We start from the raw sequence: 22210 nt of genomic DNA, 5'->3' as shown, positions 1-22210 counted from the left end.
ATTGCAGAAATTTGTCACCGTTATATAATTTTTCCATAATATATCAGTATACACAATTATATACAATTACAGTCTGCTTTTGATTCTGTCACACTGCTTTACCCATGATTAATTTGTTTTCCTTGTTTTTAAAATGAAAAATATTTCAAGAGTACATGAACTTTTCAGAATTTGACACAGTTCAGACCTTCCATGTACAGTGTAGTCACCGAGGCGTAACAGCTATGTGAAAGGTTTGGATTTAATGACCCTTTGTCAAGGATTTTAATAATCAAAAGACATTTGTGTAAAATACAATATTGGTCTCATTGGATCTAAATTCACTGTGTAGCCCTAACCTGGAACAGAATCATTTGATGATTACTGAACACTTTGCAGCTGAGCCTGCACAGGAATACAGGGAAGGCTCAGGTGAGAGAGCCTACCTCATTGTGCCCCCTTTTAGAGGGCATGGCTTACACTGCAGCCTGTACACACGCTGCTGGCATCAGTTTGCAAGTCACTCCAAAAGGGGGTGGGAGATGACTCCTTCCTCCTTTCTAATTGGCCAGCCACAGGGGGGAACACACAATCCTTCTTTCAAACTCTTGAAGGAAGCAAGGGCCAGAGGGGCTTCTGAGGGACATGACACCATAGATGGATCAGGGAAGAAGAGGTTCTTTGGAAACTGTCATCAGGCCATGTCCCTGAGCAATGTCTCTAAACTGTGCTTAACACATGGTCTGGTCCTACCTGCACAATTCATGGCTGCAATGCAAGGGAGCTGATGGGGAATCTCATATAGGTGCTCCTCAGTCAGGGCCGGCTCCAGCATTTCTGCCACCCCAAGCAAAAAAAAAAAAAAAAAAAAGCCGCGATCACAATAGCGACCGGCGGTGGCAATGGGGGGGGGGGGGGGTGGAAGCCGCGATCGGCGGCGGCAGTTGGGCGGCAGGTCCTTCGCTCCTAGAGGGAGTGAGGGACCTGCCGCCTCCGAATTGCCGCACATGCCACCCCTCTCCCTTGGCCGCCCCAAGCACCTGCTTGTGAAGCTGGTGCCTGGAGCCGGCCCTGTCCTCAGTCATCTGTTAGAGCAGAGGAGAAGGGAGTGGCATAGAGATGGGGGGGGGGGGGGAGGAAGAAGAGTGATGAGATTAGGAAAAAAGATTAAAAGGACTAGAGGGGGGAAACTGAAAGAGGAGATGGGGAGGGGCAGCTAAAAATTAATTTTAAAAAATTGCTTATTGGGGAGGGTGGGCATATAAACCTTCTTCGGGGACAAGGAGGTCCACGCCTAGCTACGAGGAGTTGGTTAGGGTGAGAGGACGGGGAGTGGGTCGGTAGTGGAGGCAGCCATGTAGGCAGATGGACGGTTAATTCCAATAGCAGTATCCATTCAGAATGCAGGCTGACCTTACATTCATTGAATCACTGTTCAGCATCCTCGTACTCTGATTAGCTAAAATTAATTCCAGTTCAGGACAATTATTTATAATTTGAGTCTTAAGTGACGTCCAGAGAAGGAGTTTAATCAGTGTCACAGGTACTTTATAGCACAGACATCAACACCATTCTTACTGCATGTTTAGAATGCATAGTCAAGTGCACCATATTATAATTAAATGCAAATAACTGTGTTATGGAAACACAGATCAGGACGTTCAAAAGTTGAAGTTTCTGAAGTAACATTAACTCAGTCACATTTCCATATACTATAATGGGACAAGATATGTGATACAATATCATTGAGATGAAATAGTTGAAAATATAATTTAAATTGAATAACTAGCATCTAGACTGAAAATTTTCAGACTCAATTGTCTTTCTAAATGCAGGTTTACTAAGGTGAAGTAGCTTTTAAAAGTTAAAATACACATTATATAGTGTCTACATTTATAACAACTGACCCAGATGTTATTGTACAGTTCCAAAACTATGAGTTTTCTGTCTCATGGGTATTTCACAGATAGTAAAATGTGGAAATGAAAAGGCATGTGTACTACCCTATGCTCACTCTTTCCTCTCTGTATCATCAAGAAATACTGATCTTAGGGCATACCATATTTCTGAGAGATTTCTTCTGTCAGTAGCTTATTATTCTTGTTTTAAGTTTTTAATCAATTGGACACCCATTCCTTGTCCTCTGTGTACAACAGTAATAGTGTAGTTGTATTAGATTTCAGAACATTTCTACTCATTTTCATTTGTCAGGTGTCAGAAGCAGTTCATTTTTCTTTTACTTACGATTAGAAGTATAATCAGTAAGAAGCAACTGTGAGTTGTTTTTTCCATTGTGGATTCTTTCTTCGGTGATACGTTTCTGCTGACCCTTCTGGGAATTGAACAACAACAACAACGAACATATTAGACCTTATTTACCCATGACCAGTTGTGACAACTTTCCTGCCCATTTGGTATCCCGTTAAAAGTTTTGCATGTGTGTCTACGTATGTTTATGACTGCACTGAATACGCTGAGGAGGATTGTTTGTTTTCATGTATGTCTCTCTGAAGATTTCATTTCCATCTGGAGAGAATTTCATTTTTATCCTTTGCACTTTTAAAACCTTAGTTTTTATAAAAACTATGTGATTAAAAGCACATTGCAGTTTGGAGAAAAAAGCTGAGCCAACGTCAGAACATTTCATTTTGACATTTTTGGAATGAAACATTTCAATTTTTTGTTTTGAAATTATTTTTATTTTAGAATTTTTAGATTTGTTATACTATTATAATAGAAGACAAAAAAGTCAAATCGAAAATTGTTTTGATTTTGTCAAAATGAAATGTTTTGATTGATCGGAAACAAATTCCCCCCCTAACTTTTCTTTGTGGAGAATATTGAAATATTCAGGTTTCATTCAAATCCAAAACAAAATCAAATTTTGAAATCTCATAATTCTTCATGAAACATCATTGATTCCAAGACCTCATGCAGAATGCGACTTTCATGCCTGCTTTTGCAACTAACTTTTTACTGTTCTTGACTTATGTCCCAGGTTGAATGTACAGTACATTCCATACTACTGAATGTATTGGGGACATTAGTGCATCAATGAAATGTTAGAAAGGACCAACAGCAAAGAGGTTAAGGAAGACAATGAAAGCCAAGGGAGGATGTTTGAACTAAGTGTGTTCCTCCTTCCAGCTGCCAAAATCTTTCTGTACCACAGTAACAGAATATTTGTTTAAGTCAGAGTTGAATGTAACATCACTCATTACACACTGTTCTCTTTGATCAATGTACACGCATTCTTTGATCCCCACACATCATGTCTTGTTGAATAGTACTAAGCAATGTTTTAATGGTGTGTTTTAGATGCCCACAGTATTCACAGGATTACATATTGAAAGAAAAAAATTATACAATATTTATTTGCAGCTAAATCCTGAAATCCATGCTCTGTTTCTACTCTGTTTTTACTCAGGGAAATGCCTATTGGTCCTTTATTTGTAAACATATAATCTTATAGTTTGTTATTAGAAGCAAATAAATACTGTGAGGAAAAGAAAGTTATTATACTTTCCAGTTGTCTCTAATTCTTATATAATCATACAAAGTATGAAAATCATTAGATTGGATTATAAACTAAGTACCCAGACACATTTTTGAAGTAAATTTTTTCTCATTTGGCAATGGAATAACCAATGTTGCAGATGAATCTGTGGTTGTTTCATCCTAATCCTGATGAAGGAACATTGAGATGAAATAGTAGCATTTTTGTTCCCAGAGGGTACTTCTAATTTATACACAAATCTCACTAATAAGAAATGCAATGCCTCTTATAGTTTAATGTAAAAATGTGCAGACAAAGATGCTATAACACTGACATGAAAGGCTTACAACATCTGTTAACACACTAATACTGAAATAAATTAAAGATAAGCGGAAAAGAAGTAATTTGGAGCTGCTATCCAATTTTTATACATAGTTTTAAAACTGACTTTGTAATGCTATGAAGAATATTGACATTAAACAGAATTAAGGAAATATGGGCCAGATGATTAAACAAGCCTCTCTCCAGAGCCTATTACAGATTAATTAACTATATCTGGAGAAATACATCACAGTTGTAGTTCTTGCTTCCGGTGTTATCTCTACCACCAATAATTTTGATACTATTATTTTAAAGGCTTAGATTGATTGTGACAGTTTCAATTAGGACAAACTCAGCACATTGCTAAACTTACCATTAAACATTTATTACAATCCCTGAATAGGAAGCTTATTATTACAGTGCATTTTTTAATTATGAAAGTACCAAAATGAGGCTTTAATTAAAAACACTATGGAAGTATGTTTGACTAATATTTAGATTTAAAGATTTTATGTGCTTGGTAACTAAGCAGGAAATGTTCCAAATCAATATATACATTCTCATATTTGAATGAGAGTTTGAGGTTATGCTGGAAATACTGGAAAAAAAGTTCTCAGCTTTTAGACTGCCATATTTTTCTCCATCCACACTCTACTTGTTGCAAATCTCTTAATGCCTGATCCTAAAAGTGCTAAGTGCTTCCTGCAAAGTACTGCATGTTCTCAGTTCCCATTGACTTCAACAGGAGCTAAGGATGCACAAGATGTTGCAGTATTGGGTCCTTAGTGCTGGCATTTTACTACTCCCCAGTGATTTTCTCTTTACCGATTATACACATTAAGTAGACTTTTAAGGGAGCACTGGGCAGCTAATTACACTCCTGAAAAGAAAACAACAGAACTTGGGACTGGGGAGGGATTTACTGTCACTGACATTGGCAATGGTACAATTTCAGATACTGCTAAATGTATTAAAGCATGATTTATTGCCTCTCTCTCTTTCTCATTTTAACCTTATTCTTTTGAGTATCAGTAGTAATACTAGTTTAGTACTGAAGTACATAATATAGGGCTATGAACGTACAAGGGGTACCATTCCTCTGGGGTCAGAGGACAGCAGTTGGCTGGCTGATTAGTCCCACACACTGCACCTGGAAAAAGACCTGCTGCTTGTTGGGCTAATCCTCATAAAAAGAGGAGAAAGAAATGGAAAGAGAGTGAGCTGCAATGCCTGCCAGACGTTGGAGCTACTGATGGGAAGAACGGCTCCCAGAAACAAAATGGACAGAAGGGAGGCTGTGGGAAGTTCTATTATCACAGAGGTTCTGAGGTAAGAATCAGGAACTTTTGGGTTGAGGAACTTATGGGGGGAAGGGACAGACTTGGGGAAGTTTTGATCTTGTTTTATTGAGGAGACTTGAAATAATAATAAAAAACCTTTCAACAACTGCCCTTGCTGAAAATTACCTTCCCCGGACTCCATGAGAAGGTTTCAGGCAGAATTCCATCAGGGAGGGTGCTGGCTTAGAAAGAGCAAGCCTGGATACAGCTGGAAGAGGGGGCTATAAGACAGATCACAATCCTTTACAAGAACCTAATCCTGTCCTGTCCAAAGCACTGAGGGGCAGCAGAGACCCTGCAGGGCGGCAGGGCTCAGGCTTCAGTCCCCTCTCCCGGGACATGTAGTAATTTTTGTTGCCAGAAGGGGGTTGCGGTGAAATGAAGTTTGAGAACCCCTGATCAAGAGGTTACTGCTTAGAAGTAAATAGTTAATATTGTGTACTATATTTCCAATTCCAGCATGGCAGAAGGAAGGGATAACACTGCTCTACAGCCAAAATGCTTCTGAAATAAATGTAGTCAAACTTTACTAATTCTGGGTCACTGAGAATGAAAATGATGCTTAAAATTGTTGATTGGCTCTAGTTTTCAAGATATGCTGTTGGGTCAGTATATACGACCCTTGACTTGGGAATGGCGGAGGATAAGTGAGTTATAAAGGGAAGGGATCTCAATTTAAACCAGAAATGACTAAAATACATCTTTGACTGGATCTATGAATAAATCTATGACTGGGTTTGGACAGTACTTGCTTTTTAGGCAAAACAATGAATGATGCAATCTGAAGCTGGTATTCTGTCATACATGATATGAATTGCATCATGTTATTCCTAGAAGTCATGGATGATGCAATCATAACGAAGCTTACATCACTCTGCTGAACAAATTGCCCTATATCAGCTCTAGAAATCATACAGTGTCGTGCTCTCTTATTTGTCAGTGTTTGATTTTGCAAAGGGACACATTTCTGTTTAGCCAAAGTGAGCAGAGATGCCTCGTACTTGTGTGAACAGTGCAGATAACTTCTGCTATGTTTGTGGTGAAGTGACTTTTGCATCACAAAAGCGTAGTATAACCACTATGGTTAAGAAAGCCTATCAACTTTATTTTGGCTGCAAAATTGGAGATCAGGACAAGAGGTGGGCCCCACCCATATGCTGCAACACTTGTGCAACAAATCTTCGCCAGTGGTTGAACAGGAAAAGGAAATCTATGCCTTTTGCAGTGCCAATGATTTGGAGAGAGCCAACAGATCATACCAGCAATTGTTACTTCTGCATGGTGCCTCCAGTTGGGAAAGGTGTGTCAAAGAAGAAAAAGTGGACTGTGCATTATCCAAACATTCCATCAGCTATACGCCCAGTACCCCACGGAGAAGGACTGCCGGTTCCTGATGCACCAGAATCATTCTCACTTGAGTCAGACGAGGAAGATGAAGTGGATGAAATTTCTGGTCCTGAACCATCAATGTCACAGGACCCACATTTTCTCCCATCCTCCTCCTCTGAACCACACCTCATAACACAAGGTGAACTGAATGAGCTTGCCAGGGATTTGGAACTACCCACGAGTAAGGCAGAGCTGTTGGGCTCCAGACTACAGCAGTGGAATCTCCTGGCAGGTGATGTTAGGGTTTCCATGTTCCGTGACCGTCAAAAGGATCTTGTCCCATTCTTCTTCATGGAAGGTGATCTTGTAGCCTGCAACAACATCGATGGTGTGATGGCAGCCCTCAACATCGTTCACGATCCAGATGAGTGGAGACAGTTCATTGATTCATCGAAGACGAGTCTTAAAGCTGTTTTACTGCATAATGGCAATGTTTTGCCATCAATTCCAGTTGGTCATGCAGTCCATATGAAGGAAACCTAGGACAACATGAAACAACTTTTGAGGTGCATAAACTATGACCAACATCAGTGGCAGCTTTGAGGCGATTTGAAGGTTGTTGCTCTCTTGCTTGGTCTGCAGACTGGATACACAAAGTACTGCTGTTTTCTCTGCGAATGGGATAGTCGTGCAAGAGATTCCCACTACATCAAGAAAGATTGGCCACTCCGACAGTCATTGGAGCCTGGGAGGAAAAGTGTTCAGCATCCACCACTTGTTGAATCAAGGAAGATTTTGTTACCACCCTTACACATCAAGCTGGGTCTGATGAAGAACTTTGTCAAGGCCATTGACAAAACACAAGCAGCTTTCAAGTACCTCCGTGGAAAATTTCCAAGGTTAAGTGAAGCTAAGATAAAGGAAGGTGTCTTTGTTGGTCCTCAGATTCGTGAACTTCTTCGAGATGATGCATTTGACCATGCACTGCGTGGCAAGGAAAAGACGGCATGGAAAGCCTTCCAGTTAGTGGCATTTTTTGCACTCTCATTTAGATTTTTTTCCACCGAACTGCGGAGCAGTGAGCGACGAGCACGGCGAGCGATTTCACCAGGACATTGCAACAATGGAGAAACGCTATCAGGGCAAATGGAGCCCATCAATGCTTGAAGACTATTGCTGGACAGTGACAAGAGATGCTCCATTTAATGAATACAAGAGACAAGCCAAGAAGCGCCGAGTAGACACTGAATAGGACTAAACTATGTACAGAATAGTTTTTTGCCTTTTGTTTCATAATACATTTTATTTATATAACCCTTTTGCTGATTTTTAAAGTGTTACATAAACAGGACAGGTGAAATATTATCATGTAAAGCAACCATAAACACATGAAAAAACCTAGGTTTACAATTTATGATTAAAACTCTACTTTCTACACAATATACATAGACATAAAATGTAAAAACTTAAATATCTTAGAAACAGTAGCCAATCAGTTGTTTTAATTGTCATATTTGAATTCAGCACATCAAAATACATAATAAATAGCACATTTTATCTCTGAAGCAGACGACTTCTCAAAAATTGTAGACCAGTGTAATCAGGCTTGTGAGCTGTGAGATTGAAGCACAGATGCCCTCCGGGTTATGCAAACCCGACTTACGCAAATCTGCACTTACGGAAAAAGTTCTGTAAGTTAGAAATAGTTTTTTTGTTTGTTTGTTTGTTTTGGCATAATGGTCAGGTATACGTTTCCGACTTACGCAAAATTCGAGTTACGCAAGGCGTTCTGGAATGGAACGCTTGCGTAAGTCGGGGAGTGTCTGTATTTAATTAGTACCTGCTAGACAGCCACCAGCCCATCTTGGTGAAGCTAGATGTACTGAGGATGTCTCAGACACATTAGTTTTAGCAGGATGCTATTGTAAGCATCTGTAAGACATCGAACCCTATTCAAGTTTACTCAGTTCTTCTTCTACTATGCCTAGGCTTTAGTAAAGCCAAAGGGTCTCTTGGGATAATTACATTTTCTGACATCTACACCAATCAAGAGACACTATTGTTTTTGGTTCAGGAGACTTGTTTTAATAAGCCAGTTGATGGATGAGTGCTTTTCTGTGTCAATGGACAACATTTCAAAACTACCTTCTGAAACTGCAACTGTAAAAATCTTTGTGGGCATCAACTGAAGGAACCATATTCATATGCAGAAATGTCCATTTGCATGTACAAATACAGGTTTGACTAGTGTGAATGTGTGCAATAAATGTGAGTGTGTGTGGAAGCCCTGGGCAAGGGAAGCCAGTGTATTCTGTGATTCCATGGCTACATAATCATCTACAGAATCCACCTCTTCCACAGAATTCTGTCCAGAGTATAAGTTTTCATTTTATATCAAAAATGTTTCTAGCCATTAGGATTCTAAAGAAAATTTTCCAAGGGTAACCAGAACGCAAACAGAGGCAGTAATGTTTGGCTGAATCTGCAGAAAGCCTCAAACAGTATTTCAAAGGGAAGTGTAAACAGCCCCTTCACCTTGCTGGGATGGTAAGCTTTCATTGTTAACAATAAACCTTTTAAAAATTGTTATGATAAAATGATGGGCAGTGAAATTGCTTAACAGAGACATCCTCATACCACAATGTGAGTGAAATGAATTACAGATGTAACATCTGACTTAGAAGACACTGTGAAACATACTGGGACAGCACAGTTATATTGTACTTTGCTAACAATGTCAAGGACAAATCTTTCATTATCCTCGAGCTCAAGAAAAAGCCACAAAAGATTCTGCATCCTGGGAAGCAGCATGATTCCATTCTATGGAGGAAGGCCAATGTACCAGGAAGTAGCTCAGGGAGCTTGTGTACCCATTCTGTGCCATGGAGAAAAGTCTCCTTGGTGAGCTCTAGAAAAACTTGGGGTGGGGAAGGAGATCTGAGGTGCACCTCTGAGAGGCACTCAGCAGATTCCTCCTCTCTCCTGGAGCTATCTGATCCCTCCCCCATTGCATGGTTCCCCTGCATATGCTGTATTCAGACTGTGGTTCCTAGAATCATTTCCCTTTGGCTCTCTGGAGCCCATCAGTGTTGCTCCTTTAATTGACCAAAATCATTCCCTCCCTCAAGAAGCTGGGTTTGTTCCCTGACAGCAGAACAGGGCAGAAAGCCTTTTGAAAACATTAAAATGGCTCCATTGTGTATTTCGTGCTGGACCTAACAATAATGCCACATTAAGGAGTATAAACTCAGATCCTGTGCATAGGCTCCAGGTCAGCAAAGCACTTTAATAAATACTCAGCTTCAGCATATGCTTAAGTCAATCCTTCGTCAGCAGAGCACTTAACCATGTGCTCAACTTTAGGTATATGCATGTAAGTCAAGCAGTGAACATAGTCATTGAACCTTTAGCCAACTGAAAGAGCAGCAGTGATATGCTTAGAGGATCCATGTCCAGTGGGGACTGCTGCAAGGTCCATTGCAGTTGGGATGGGAAACTTGAGGTGATCTCAGTGGGGAAACCCCATCAATAAGATAGAAAGGGGACCCTTACACTTATAAGATTTGACCAATAACAGTTTGATTCCCCCCCCTTACTAGTTAGCTTAAGAAATAGATAATAAATGAAACTATGTGATAGAATATTTCAGAACAATTAACTGAGCTTAAACTGCAGAAGCAGGAGAGCCACAATATTCCTCTTCTCTCCAGTTCCCCCGTCTCCCCACCAAAGCTGTCCAACAGGATATCAAATTCTGAGCAGTAACAGGTGAAGGTTGCTCCCACACTCAGAGCTTGTCATAAGTGACATTTGTAACACACTATATCATATCAGTATAACACACCAAGCAGAAAAGTCACAGAAAATCTCTTAGAAGATTACTGATGTTTGGAAAGGTGTAAATCTATCATATCAACAAGCAAGCGAATAAAGAATGCACTATATACTGAAAACTCAATATTTTTCATTTATCATCTCATGTGGCTATCTCAATGGATGGACCATGACCCAAAAGATTTCCCTCAGTCTAAAATAGGCTTCAGAGGAAAGAGGGAGAGTTCCAGCGCCACCTTCTGGCCCACCACTAGCAATCCACTCCATCATCAGTCAGTTTCTTGAACAGAATTGAGATAAATCCTGCAAAGTGCTGAGCACTAATGGGAGTTGAAGGAGCTCAGAACCTCACAAGATCAAGCTCATTAGCAGAAGACCTGTAGAATACAAGGTGTTTTGTTATCCTGACTGAAGAACTCTTGGGATGGTGGTCAGTAGCCAGAGAGGTAAAGAAGAATACAGAGAAATGTGAAAATATGCTTTTCCCAAGGTCAAATACATGGATGTTCCCCAACAATAAAAACAGAATTTAAAAAAACCCAGTCTTTACTTCTGTGTGTTTTATTGAGCATTCCGCTAAAGAGTATGCATAGTGCATGCAAACAAAGTGGAATAAAGATAGATGAATTACATAATTAAATGTACAAATACAACACAAATAACTACTGTTGTGTGGGCTCAAGGCAAGTAGTTCTTCTGAAGTTAGTGGGCCAGGTTCTGATTTCATTTATATCAGAGTAAATATAGATTATTTCCATTGAGGTCAATGGAATTACTCCATATTTACCCAGATATAAATGGGGGGTGAAATCCTAGCCCCATAAAAGTCAATAGCAAAACTCCCATTGATTTATTGGAACCAGGATTTCACCCAAAACCAGAATATGGCCCAAAGGGACTTCTCAGTTGGGAAAAGTAAATGGGATTTGGCCATTTAACTATAAACAGCTCTGTAACCTACAGTATAACAAATATACAAAGACAAGGTGACATGATTGATATGTAAACCCTTATAATATTTCCAGGGGGAGAAAACTTGTTGAAAAAGAATGAGGCAGAGAGACTTTTGATGCAAACTCAGGACCATGACTTCAAATACGACAGAGTTGACAAATACGGTAGAAGTTACAAACCTCACTGATGTTCTAGTGTCAGTTTGTGTAATTTTGTTTGCAAGGGATAGGTTTACATTTAACCAAACAGATCTTAATATAGGCAAGACACAATTATTGTTGTGAGCAATAATTATAATCAGCCACGCTGCTCTTTCACTTTCTTTTTCTGGAATACGTGCTAAAATAATTCCCTGAATGTCTAATGAAGAAAAAGAACTCAAAGCTGTCACTGACAGTACACAAAAATAAAGAGTTGTGACAGTAAAATGTTTCAGAGTGGTTGTGATTTAAATTTTATTATATTTAACTAAGCACATAGTATTTGAGTATTCATCTAAACAGCAGAAATGTAATCTCATTACTATATTGATTCTGAAACCATATAAACAAAACATATTGCAGAGTTTCAAAGTAGCAGCAGCTAGAGGCCAACACTTATGTGCTACTAGTTACTATTAAAAAATATTACAAACTGACTGTCCCAATACAGGAAAACAAACAGCAAATAGTAAAGAAAAAACAATGACACAGTCTATACTACGTTGTCTGTTTCTTTTCTGCACTGATCCTAGCTTTCTAGAGTCCAGCACTTACATGTAGATCCTGGCACAAAAAGAGCTTACATTGATAAATCCATGAATGAGACAAAAATCAGGATCTGCAGACTTGTGAACTGGACTTCCAGCATAGTCATTGTATGCAGGACATTTTAGAGAGAAAGAGGGAGAGAGAGAAAGTGAAAACAAGCAGGACAATACCCTGGTGCTTATAACACTCATGTGGGAGATCCAGGATCTAGTCTCTCCAATCCAATGGGCTAAAAGTTATTAAGGAATTCCTTCTCCATTTTGTGTGAACTCACATGCAGGGCTTGATCCAGGGGCGGCTCCAGGCACCCGTGCAGCAAGCGCGCGCCTGGGGCGGCAAGCTGCAGGGGGCGGTCTGCCGGTCGCTGTGCGGGTGGTAGTCAAGCGGCCTTCGGCGGCGTGCCTGCGGGAGGTCCTGCGGTTTCGGCGGCAATTCGGTGGCGGGTACGCCAAAGCCGCGGGACCCACAGATCACCCACAGAAACGCTGCCGAATCTTCATGACCGCAGACCGCCGCAGGCATGCCGCCGAAGGCCACCTGACTGCCGTGCTTGGGGTGGCAAAAAACATAGAGCCGCCCCTGGCTTGATCTAGTGGGTAAGCTCCGAGTAAACCTACAAGATCAGGCCCCACAGGTTAGTTAGGTGGAGGAAGGCCTATCCTCTTCTGGTTTGTGAACCCACCTACAGAGTTCAGCAGCAGGTGAGCAGGGGGTTTGTGAATCCCAGTGGGGCCTGATTCTGGGATTTAGGCAGTTAAAGTGGTAGTTGGGCACCAAAATAGTTTTGTGAATCCAGCCCTTATTGTTTTTACCTCTTGTCTCTGATTGCTATGTACCTTGGGGGGAATACTTTGTTTTGAAGAAGCTGTTTTAGGGTCACTTCAATCAGCTGCAGGTCATGGGGTCTCAGATGAAAAGGACTGACAGGTGCCAAGCCCAGTTGGTCTTGCCATGTTACCACAGTTGGTAAATGGGGAAAGGGGTAAAAAGGTGCTGCACCTAAGAGACTTAGTCTAATAGCGGTAGGACCACATGGTTCCACTAGAGAGGAATGAAGGCAGCAAAACCTGTCCCCAAAGCGGTGCACTTGAGAGGGTTAAGGTCTGGTCTACACTACAGACCTATATTGGTATAATTACATCAGTCAGGAGTGGGAAAAACCATATCCCTGAACGACATAGTTATACCAATTTCACCCTCCATGTAGACAGCGCTATATTGGCAGGAGAACTTCTCCTGCTGACATAGCTACTGCTTCTTGCATAGGTGGATTAATTAAACTGAGAGGAGAGCTCTAATCTGTCAGTTTAGAGCGTCTTCATTAAAGTGCTACAGCAATGCAGCTGCGCCGATGCAGGGTTTTAAGTGTAGATGTGCCCTATGGAGCAAATTAAACATATCCAACTTCACTTCAATTTAGGATATTGCACACTAAAATTTATTAACTACAAGGAAGTGTGTAATATCCTAAATTGAACTAAAGTTGGATATATTTGACTTGCTCCATTTTTTGCAAAAATGAAATACATCAATAATATCATAGTACTGTAATATATATTTGAAAAGGATATTTTAGGATCATTTGTCATCAACTCTTAAGACACCTAAGAGTTGATGACAAATAATTAGTAAAAGTCTTTTAATTTGCAACCAAACTTACAAGGTCTTTGGGAGCAGGGACTATGTCTTTCTACCTGTACAGTACTATGCTTGAGCACGGTAAGATAAATGATAATACTATATTACTTTGAAATTACATAAAATACCTTGTTAAATCTAAATCACTGCTATACTTGTTTTTGAGCTAGTGAATAAAAGCAATGATGCAGTTGAAAGAAGTCAGATTAATCCACAAAGGAATTTAAACTGCGTTCCTATGGCAGGATAGAAGTCCACGTTTCAAGCAGCTTTTTATTAAATAAACCAATGTTTAATATGACATTTTAACTAAAGGAATAATGGCCTTTCGCAAGACTGTCTGTTAGGCAACTTGATTATTAATATGACATTCTTCCTTAGGCTAATCGCAGTTCAGTTGCATTGAAGCATTCAAGACTTCTGATTATTCCAGGTCATGATAAAGGTGTGCAATATGCTTGAAGTGTGTCCAATTTCTTGGGGGAAGTTCTTTTCTTTTTGCTTCCAAATGGATATATAAGAAGGGATCAATAACTGTATTTGATTTTAGAAAACACTGAAAATATGTAAAAATAGATTAACTCATAAGGGGAATGACTTTAGTTCCATTTTAGTTTTGTTTTTAATTTTTGTATGTTATAATATCCTAGGTTTCTGGTCACTAAAAATATTATGAACCATTAACCAATCGGTGACTGCCTCAGAATGATAGCAGCTTATCAACCATCACTAGTTTGGAAGCTTATAGAGACTGTTTTGCCCATTTAATGTTTGTCCTCACTCTGGGCTATCGGTACCATTCATGTTAAGTGGAAGTTTGTTATTAACTTCAACGGGAATAGGATCAGGTTCTCTAACTGTACGTCTACACTGGGGGGGAAGACCTGGAGCACCAAGTCTCAGAACCCAGGTCAGTTGTCTTGGGCTCAGGCTACAGGACTAGAAATAGCAGTTTAGACTTTCCCACTCAACCTGGAGCCCAGACTCTGAAACCTGGCAAAGAGGGTGGGTCTCAGAACCCAAGGTGGGGGAGGGATAGCTCAGTGGTTTGAGCATTGGCCTGCTAAACCCAGGGTTATGAGTTCAGCCCTTAAGGGGGCCACTTAGGGATCTGGGGCAAAATCAGTACTTGGTCCTGCTAGTGAAGGCAGGGGGTTAGACTCAATGACCTTTCAAGGTCCCTTCTAGTTCTAAGAGATAGGATATCTCCATTAATTTTTTTTTTTTTTTTTTTTTTTAAAAGCCCAGATGTCTACACTGCTATTTCTAGTCCCCTAGTGCGGTTGGCTTGGGCCCTGAGATTTGCTGCCACAGTGTTTTTGTGTGTCCCCCCCCCTTCAGTGTAAACATAACCTGAATGTGTCAGATGAGGATGGAAGCTGCAATCAAATACATCTCTCCATCTGAACTGCATTTAGTAATGGCAACTTTGAGAATGCTAACTAGACTCATTTACTGCAATAGCCTTAAAAAAACCTCAAATCAATCTGCCTCCATAAAGCTCAAAAGCCCATCTACCCATTCTCTCTACCCAAATGCCCTCCATTTGTAGATCACACTGAGCCTCTGGGAAAGCCTAACAGAGGCTCCAAAGCCAAAATAGTTTTATTTCCCACTTTTTGCTAAAGTCCAGAAGTTATATTGATGAGATGAGTTTCCAGCACAGAATCTGCTGATCTCTGGGTGAATGCTTTCATTGCCCTTATTTGAAATTCGATTCCAGGAGCCAATCTCAGACATTGCTAGTTGGCAGCTCTCCAAAGTTTGGTATCAGAGATGGAAAATATTCGTACTGTGAGAAGATACGATGTAAAAACCCTATGGACTGTGGATTATGATAGTATAATATTAATAAGAGCACATATGATTCCCTAACTCCATATCGCAAAGAAAGATAGGCACCTGCTTCTGATTTTCTGGCTGCAATTTAAGAATTTCTTTCATTTTAGCACCTATGACTGAAACAAAATGTCACACCTTATTTTGAGACATGTCAGGGAAAAAAAACTTGTTTGAAAACAATCTCTGGTATAGGAATGAAGCAGTATTATGAAAAATGATTTAATTGCCTACTGAAGCAGTTCCATAAGAAAATGTTAAGCATACAGTATCAGTATATGGAATTTAAGCTAAATTTGTGGATCCTATGTAATTGCTTTCTCAAGTCAAATATAGAGTATGACTCAAGTGTTAATGCTAGAATTGACTGAAGTCAAACAAAATTCTTGCATTACCTTACAAATGAGGACGGGAAAGTTATTTTTGTATTTGAGCTGAGGGATGGAAACTCTCCACAGTTAGATTTAAGTTATTCCCAACAGCACTTAAATCATCTTACATCAAACCACAGAAGGCTGTAACCAGGCAGAGATGTATTTTGCTCACGCATAGCAGGTTACCCTGAACAAATCAAATAGGGCTATAGTCACAAAGGAACTTGGGTGTTACGACACTCAGTATCACAATACCTAACTTTCAAACTCCTAACAAAAAAATAAAATAAATAAATAAATAAAAATAATCACAGTAACAACACTGTGATTCACAAAGCCTGAGTTTCGTGCCTAGGCTCCCTATACAATGCATGGGGTTGATAGGGGAGTTAGAATGCAATTCACATAAGCCAGTATGATAGGCAGGGAGCCACCAAAGCTAGCCAATGGAAGATACTGATGAGAGGCACATGTGCCAAGCCCTTTAAAGAGTCATTGGGCCAGACAGCAAGAATGGACTCTGTATTCTGGTGATTAGAGCTCCACTTCAGAGTGGAAAACCCAGGGTTCAGTCCGCCTGGTCCAAGCAGTCTCTTTATTTATCCACAGTGGAACAGCTTCAATGAGGGAGACTAATGGAGCCCTACATCAGCATATCCCATGTCTCAGTGGTTAGAGCACTCTCCTGAGAAGTGGTACACTCTTGTTCAAATCCTTTCTCCCCCTTTCTGGTGGGGCAGAGGGAACTGAACCTGAAACTCCCAGTTATAAGGTGACCGCCACTGCCACCAGCTAGAGCCAGATTTTGAATGGGGCTCAGTCTGGTAAGTGGCCTTTGAGCACACCTCCTGGATCAGGCCTCACATGCAAGTTAGGCAGGTAAATGCCTGTATTCCCCTGTGGATCACTCTGGAGATTAGGTAGGAGATAGTGTAACCCACACACCTTCTGGGTGTGGTGTTCTGTCCCATCTAATGGCACTGAGACCACTTAGAGAGAGAGAGAGAGAGAGAGAGAAAAAATGAGTCTGCTCTACAGCCTTAACTAAGAGGCAGTTGGCTTTTAGCTCATGCAGTAGAGGCTCATGCACTAAGCTTCAGAGGCCCCAGGTTCAATCCCGCCGGCTGACAACCAGGGGTCTGTCGCCATTACAATAGCATCCAGATACCTAGAGTGAGGTAGCAGTGTGCATACTCAGAGGCAGAAATGAAGGCACCAAGGGAGCTTCTACCCTATAATGTAGGCATCAAGTGAGTTTAGACTTCTATAAGGTTTGGTAGAAGTTTTGTGGATTGCAGTGGAGCCTAAGACTGGGACCGCAGGCACCTTAACCCAGATATAGTTCCCTAAGTCAGGGGAGGGAGGGAGGGGGATGTTAGGCACCTAAGTCAGGCAGGCCATTTATCCTGTTTTAAGCTGGACAGTCCTACTTTTCTAAGGTATGTCCACCATCCAGTATTGAGACAAAACCTGATGTAGTTGTGTCTAGTATCAGACTAGCGACGCCATTTTGAGAAGCATGGCACCCCACCCTCACCGGTGTGACCTTGCACACCAGTGGGGGCAGGCCCACACCATGCCCAGCAATACCAGAATGGCCAGTTTTTGAGGATGAGTGAGTGCCATCCTAACCTAAGTACCTTTGTAATCTAGCCCTTAGGGAATAAAGCCATAGAAGTCACCACTGTATAGATGCAATTTAAAACTTCCACAGAAAAATGTTTGCTTTGGAATGGACTGACTTGAACAACATAACATACAATTATCATAGAAATGTTTTCCTGGGCAAGAATATCCTTGGGCCTAAACATACTGCATCCTTTTAAAAATGTGAATGTGCTTTTATACAGCATCTCTACTTACAGCAATGTAACTCTTCAACATTGAAACATATACAGTCTCTCTCTCTCTCTATATATATATATATACACACATAATATATACACACTATCTCATTATCTCCAATTTTATTATATAAGTATATTATAGAGAACTATTATATGACACAAATCATGTTCATGCTGACATCCCATTTTATAAGTGGGAAGTTCTACTTTATACTAATTTTTAAGGAAATAGAAGAATGAAGAAGAGAATGAAGCCTAGTAATGCCCATCCCCTTGCAGACTCAGGAAATGACGGTGTGTGGCAGTGGTATGATCTTAGCAGATGATACCTGCTTAATACTCATGAGGAAGGTGAAAACAAGTCCAAGGTCCTTGCCAATATATGTCCTGGACAATAGGGTGACCAGACATCAAATGTGAAAAATCAGGACAGGTGGTGGGGGGGTAATAGGAGCATATATAAGAAAAAGACCCCAAAATTGGGATTGTCCCTATAAAATCGGGACATCTGGTCACCCTACTGGACAATCACTGCAGTTAAGCATTTAATCCCATTTGTCATATGGGAGGATGAGGGGAGAATGCTTCAGGTCTTCTGTTTCTGAAGTCTAAATGCTCAGACATAAAGGTTCAGATGAATGCAACTCCCTCTGCCGGCATACAGAACAGTCTCTAGGAAATGTTCAAGGACTGGTGGAGGCAAGACTTTGAAGGAGCTGTAACATGAGAGGAAAGTCTGGGGCCTGGACTACACCGAAAACTTAAAAAAAAAAATTAAAAAATCCACACCCCTCAGAGACGTAGTTAAGCCTGCATAAGCCCTGGTGTGGACACCGCTAGGTCAGTGGAAGAATTCTTCCTTCTGTTGTCCTATGATACCAATGGATTTACTACAGTGATGGAAAAACCCCTTCTGTCCCCCAGCAAGTGTTTAACTACAGCATCAGAGCTACAGTAGTGGAGCTGTAGTGCTTGTAGTATAGACATACCCTGAGTTACAGATTGGTCTGTACTGTACTCACAGCACCCAGTTTGCTTTTCTCACAAAGTAGGCCAGCATCCCCTTTATTACTCTAAGCCATTAAGCAGAAAGAAGAGGGGTGGGATTGATGGTGCAAATCAGGTGTCACCCTTACAGTGCCATAAAGTTGTCTATTATGTTTGTAGTTTTAGGATGACCCTTTCCTAGAAGCTCCCTGCACAATGAAACAGGTATGCTATCTTAGGAAGTGAGTGGGGCTTAGGCCAGGAGATGGTAATTGGGCAGCAAGTTTCACTGAATGCAAAACAGCAGTATTTTTCTGATCTTTTACTGAGTCCTGGGGAGTGCTGCAGAAATGCTGTATGTGCATTCGGTAACTCACGTACAGGGACACTAGTTCAGAATGGAAAACACAGGACAGGATGCTGGGAGTTTTAGCAAGGAAGCTAAAATGAGTCAAAAGTATGTTAAAAATGTAATTAAAATCTGTTATCACCTATCTGAACCTATATATGGCATCTCTATGAAATTTTATGCAATATAAAAAACTTCTAAAATCTGGTTTGTATTCATCCCTGAAAAAATACATATTCCAGAGTCTTTACATATTGTATTTTTGTTGACAAATGCACTTGGACAGGGCCGGTGCAAGGATGTTTCGTGCCCTAGGTGAAACTTGGTATGGGGGTGGCAGGGTGGCGCCCTCCCCCCTCCCCGAGCCCTGCGGCAGCTCCCCCCCCCCGCCCTGAGGTGCCCCCCCCATGGCAGCTCCCCACCCCAGCTCACCTCTGCTCTGCCCCCTCCCCGAGCCCTGCGGCAGCTCCCCATCCCCCCCTCTGCCCTGAGACCCCCCCCCCCGTGGCAGCTCCCCCCCCGCCCGGGGAGCCGTGCGGCAGCTCCCCACCCCAGCTCACCTCTGCTCCGCCCCCTCCTTGAGCCCTGCGGCAGCTCTCCCCCCCCCCGCCCTGAGGCGCCCCCCGTGGCAGCTCCCCCGCCCGCCCAGGGAGCCGTGCGGCAGCACCCCACCCCAGCTCACCTCTGCTCCGCCTCCTCCCCGAGCAAGCCATCGCTGCTCCACTTCTCCCACCTTCCAGGCTTGCGGCGCCAATCAGCTGTTTGGCGCCGCAAGCCTGGGACGGAGAGAAGCAGAGTGGGGCGGCATGCTCAGGGGAGGAGGTGGAGCAGAGGTGAGGTGGGGCAGGGAGTTCCCCTGCGTGCCGCCCCCCCCTTACTTGCTGCAGGCGGCCCTCCCCGCGCCCCCCTGCCCCAGCTCCCTCTGCCTAAATGCCAATGACGACCAGGGCAGCCGAAGATCCGGCCACCGCGGTCACCACCGAAGAAAATGCCGCCCCCCAAATGCTAGCGCCCTAGGCGACCGCCTAGGTCGCCTAATAGGTTGCACCGGCCCTGCAGTTGTAAGACAGCTGGGAGGGGAAAAAAAACAACATACGTTAGCCTCTTGTACACCAATCTTCTGGAAAACAGATATGGATTAGACATTCTTGATTAAACAAGCAGAGACCAAGTGACAGACATGGAAGGCCAATTTTGTTTTCTTTAACTCCAATGGATACTATTAAACTAACAGCTGGATTTTTAGTACACTTCATTCAAGTACAACCGAGACCTATTTTTTTATTTAACTAATTTAATCCAAATCACTAATACTTTTTCAGTTATAGCCAAACCATTCCTTGTTCTATACTTCAGGTGTGAATCTGAAAGCAGGAGAGTAACAACAAAAATATTTAGTATTGGCTTCTCTTGTTCTGATTGTTCTTATGAAGCCATAGAGTTTCAAACTAGAAGTGACCACCCGATCGTCTAGTCTGCCCTGTATATCACAGGCCCTCAAACACCACCCTGCCACCCCCATACCAAGACAACAAAATAATTAGATCAAAGTACTGTTTTTCCTTTAAGCTCAAAAAGTTGATAAATAAATCCACTTAGGGTCCAATTTCAACTGTTGTCTAAAAACACCAAACATTTTTGCTTATGCATCTATTTGCACACCCCACTCTGTTTCATATTCAAACCAATCTGCACTTCTCAATAGCCCACGATTTCCAGGGCACCCCCTCGTAGCCTCAGGGAGGTCCTGTCAGAAACCCTCACCTCAGTTTCCCCTTCAAGAGGCTTCTTTGAGAACTGACAAACACTTTTGTCTGTTTATAACCCTTTTTGGGTTCTGGATCTATAAATATAACAAATCTTCAAAATAAAATTCTCAGATCCCTACCTTTACTCTCATAGTAGGTCATTCCTAGGCTTTTTCTGCCTGTTGTCTCATTCACAAATCTCTGTTAGGGCCTACTCACTACCAGCAGCCTTGGTTCTCCCTGAGAACTCTCCCTCTGCAGCTTCCTGCTACCCTTCATAAGGCAACCAGGTGATTCCTGTTCAGAGGTACATTCTTAGCAATCAGGATTATCTAGCCCCATGCCTTTAAAATATCAGGGTTGGAAGAGACCTCAGGAGGACATCCAACCCCCGGCTTAAAGCAGGACCAATCCCCAGACAGATTTTTGCCCCAAATGACTCCCTCAAGGATTGAGCTCACAACCCTGGCTTTATAAGGCCAATGCTCAAACCACTGAACTATCCCCCCCCCGTGTGCAAGTGATCTTGTTACAGCACCTGTGTGGCAATAGAGATTTGATAGACACATTCCTATGCACACCTGCCATTGAGGGTTTTGTGTGCACAAACAGGTGTTCTTGCAAGTAGCATGTAATCATTTTGAGGCCAAATGAAATATTGGTCCTATTCATTAAGAAGAAGAACAAATTAACACCCTATTCATAAAAATGTTGTCCGAATTATTTCCACGAAGTGTCATGGGTGGAATTCACTCTCTGATTTATACAAAATTATTTTTTGCTTATTCCTAATAGCCAAATACCAGCATTATTATGACATAACTGTGAAGTGGGAAAGGATTCAAGGTATTACCATGCAATTGAGCACAGCAAGAATCTAATTTTACTTGCAGAATTCTCACAGCAAGTAGTGCCAGAACATATAGTTTTTTAAACTGAAGAGGAGTTTTCCCAAGCCAAAAGATACAATGATGAGCACGTGTTTTACTCTTTTAGGGCTCATCATGATGTTGCAGTAACCAGTGCTTTGCAAAGAAGAATAGCAGAAGGCTCCCTATAAGTTTAGATTCCACACCTTATTACCTTTTATGGGCAGCACATGAAGGGGGGTGGTTGCCAGATATAAAGATATTCCTCGCTGTTCATCAAAGCAATTCCCTTACATGAAGCGGGCCCTCTTTCCTGTAGCCAACAGGAATAACAAACTCCAGCTGGACAAATGGCTCAGCCTTACAAATTCCTCTTTACTCCAAAGTCTTTGCCCAGATCCCCATGGCTGTCTCTCTGCTCATGATTGCATCAATGAAACTTTGGAAGTTTCAACAAAGATAGCAATATTATATGCAAATATCTAGAGGTTCAGTTACACTTGACTGATGTTAATACCTTTCCCTTCCCTTTTCAGATTTTAGATAATCTTCTCCAA

At 41.6% G+C, this 22210-nt stretch overlaps 1 protein-coding gene across 1 annotated transcript in view; it reads right to left on the bottom strand.

Annotated features, from left to right (window-relative positions):
- The window catches only part of CALCR (calcitonin receptor), a 161675-nt gene that overhangs the window by 109066 nt on the left and 30399 nt on the right, over positions 1-22210 (bottom strand). Inside the window, exons 2-3 of the mRNA XM_065398458.1 lie at positions 20801-20879; positions 2224-2311 (exon numbers count right to left, since the gene is read on the bottom strand). Coding sequence (XP_065254530.1) covers positions 2224-2311; positions 20801-20879 — 167 coding nt within the window. The remainder of the gene's footprint in view (positions 1-2223; positions 2312-20800; positions 20880-22210) is intronic.

The sequence above is a fragment of the Emys orbicularis genome, chromosome 2 (genome assembly GCF_028017835.1).
Source record: "Emys orbicularis isolate rEmyOrb1 chromosome 2, rEmyOrb1.hap1, whole genome shotgun sequence".
NCBI lineage: Eukaryota > Metazoa > Chordata > Testudines > Emydidae > Emys > Emys orbicularis.
The sequence above is the reverse complement of the archived record's forward strand: the minus strand, read 5'-3'. Positions and strand labels throughout refer to the sequence as shown.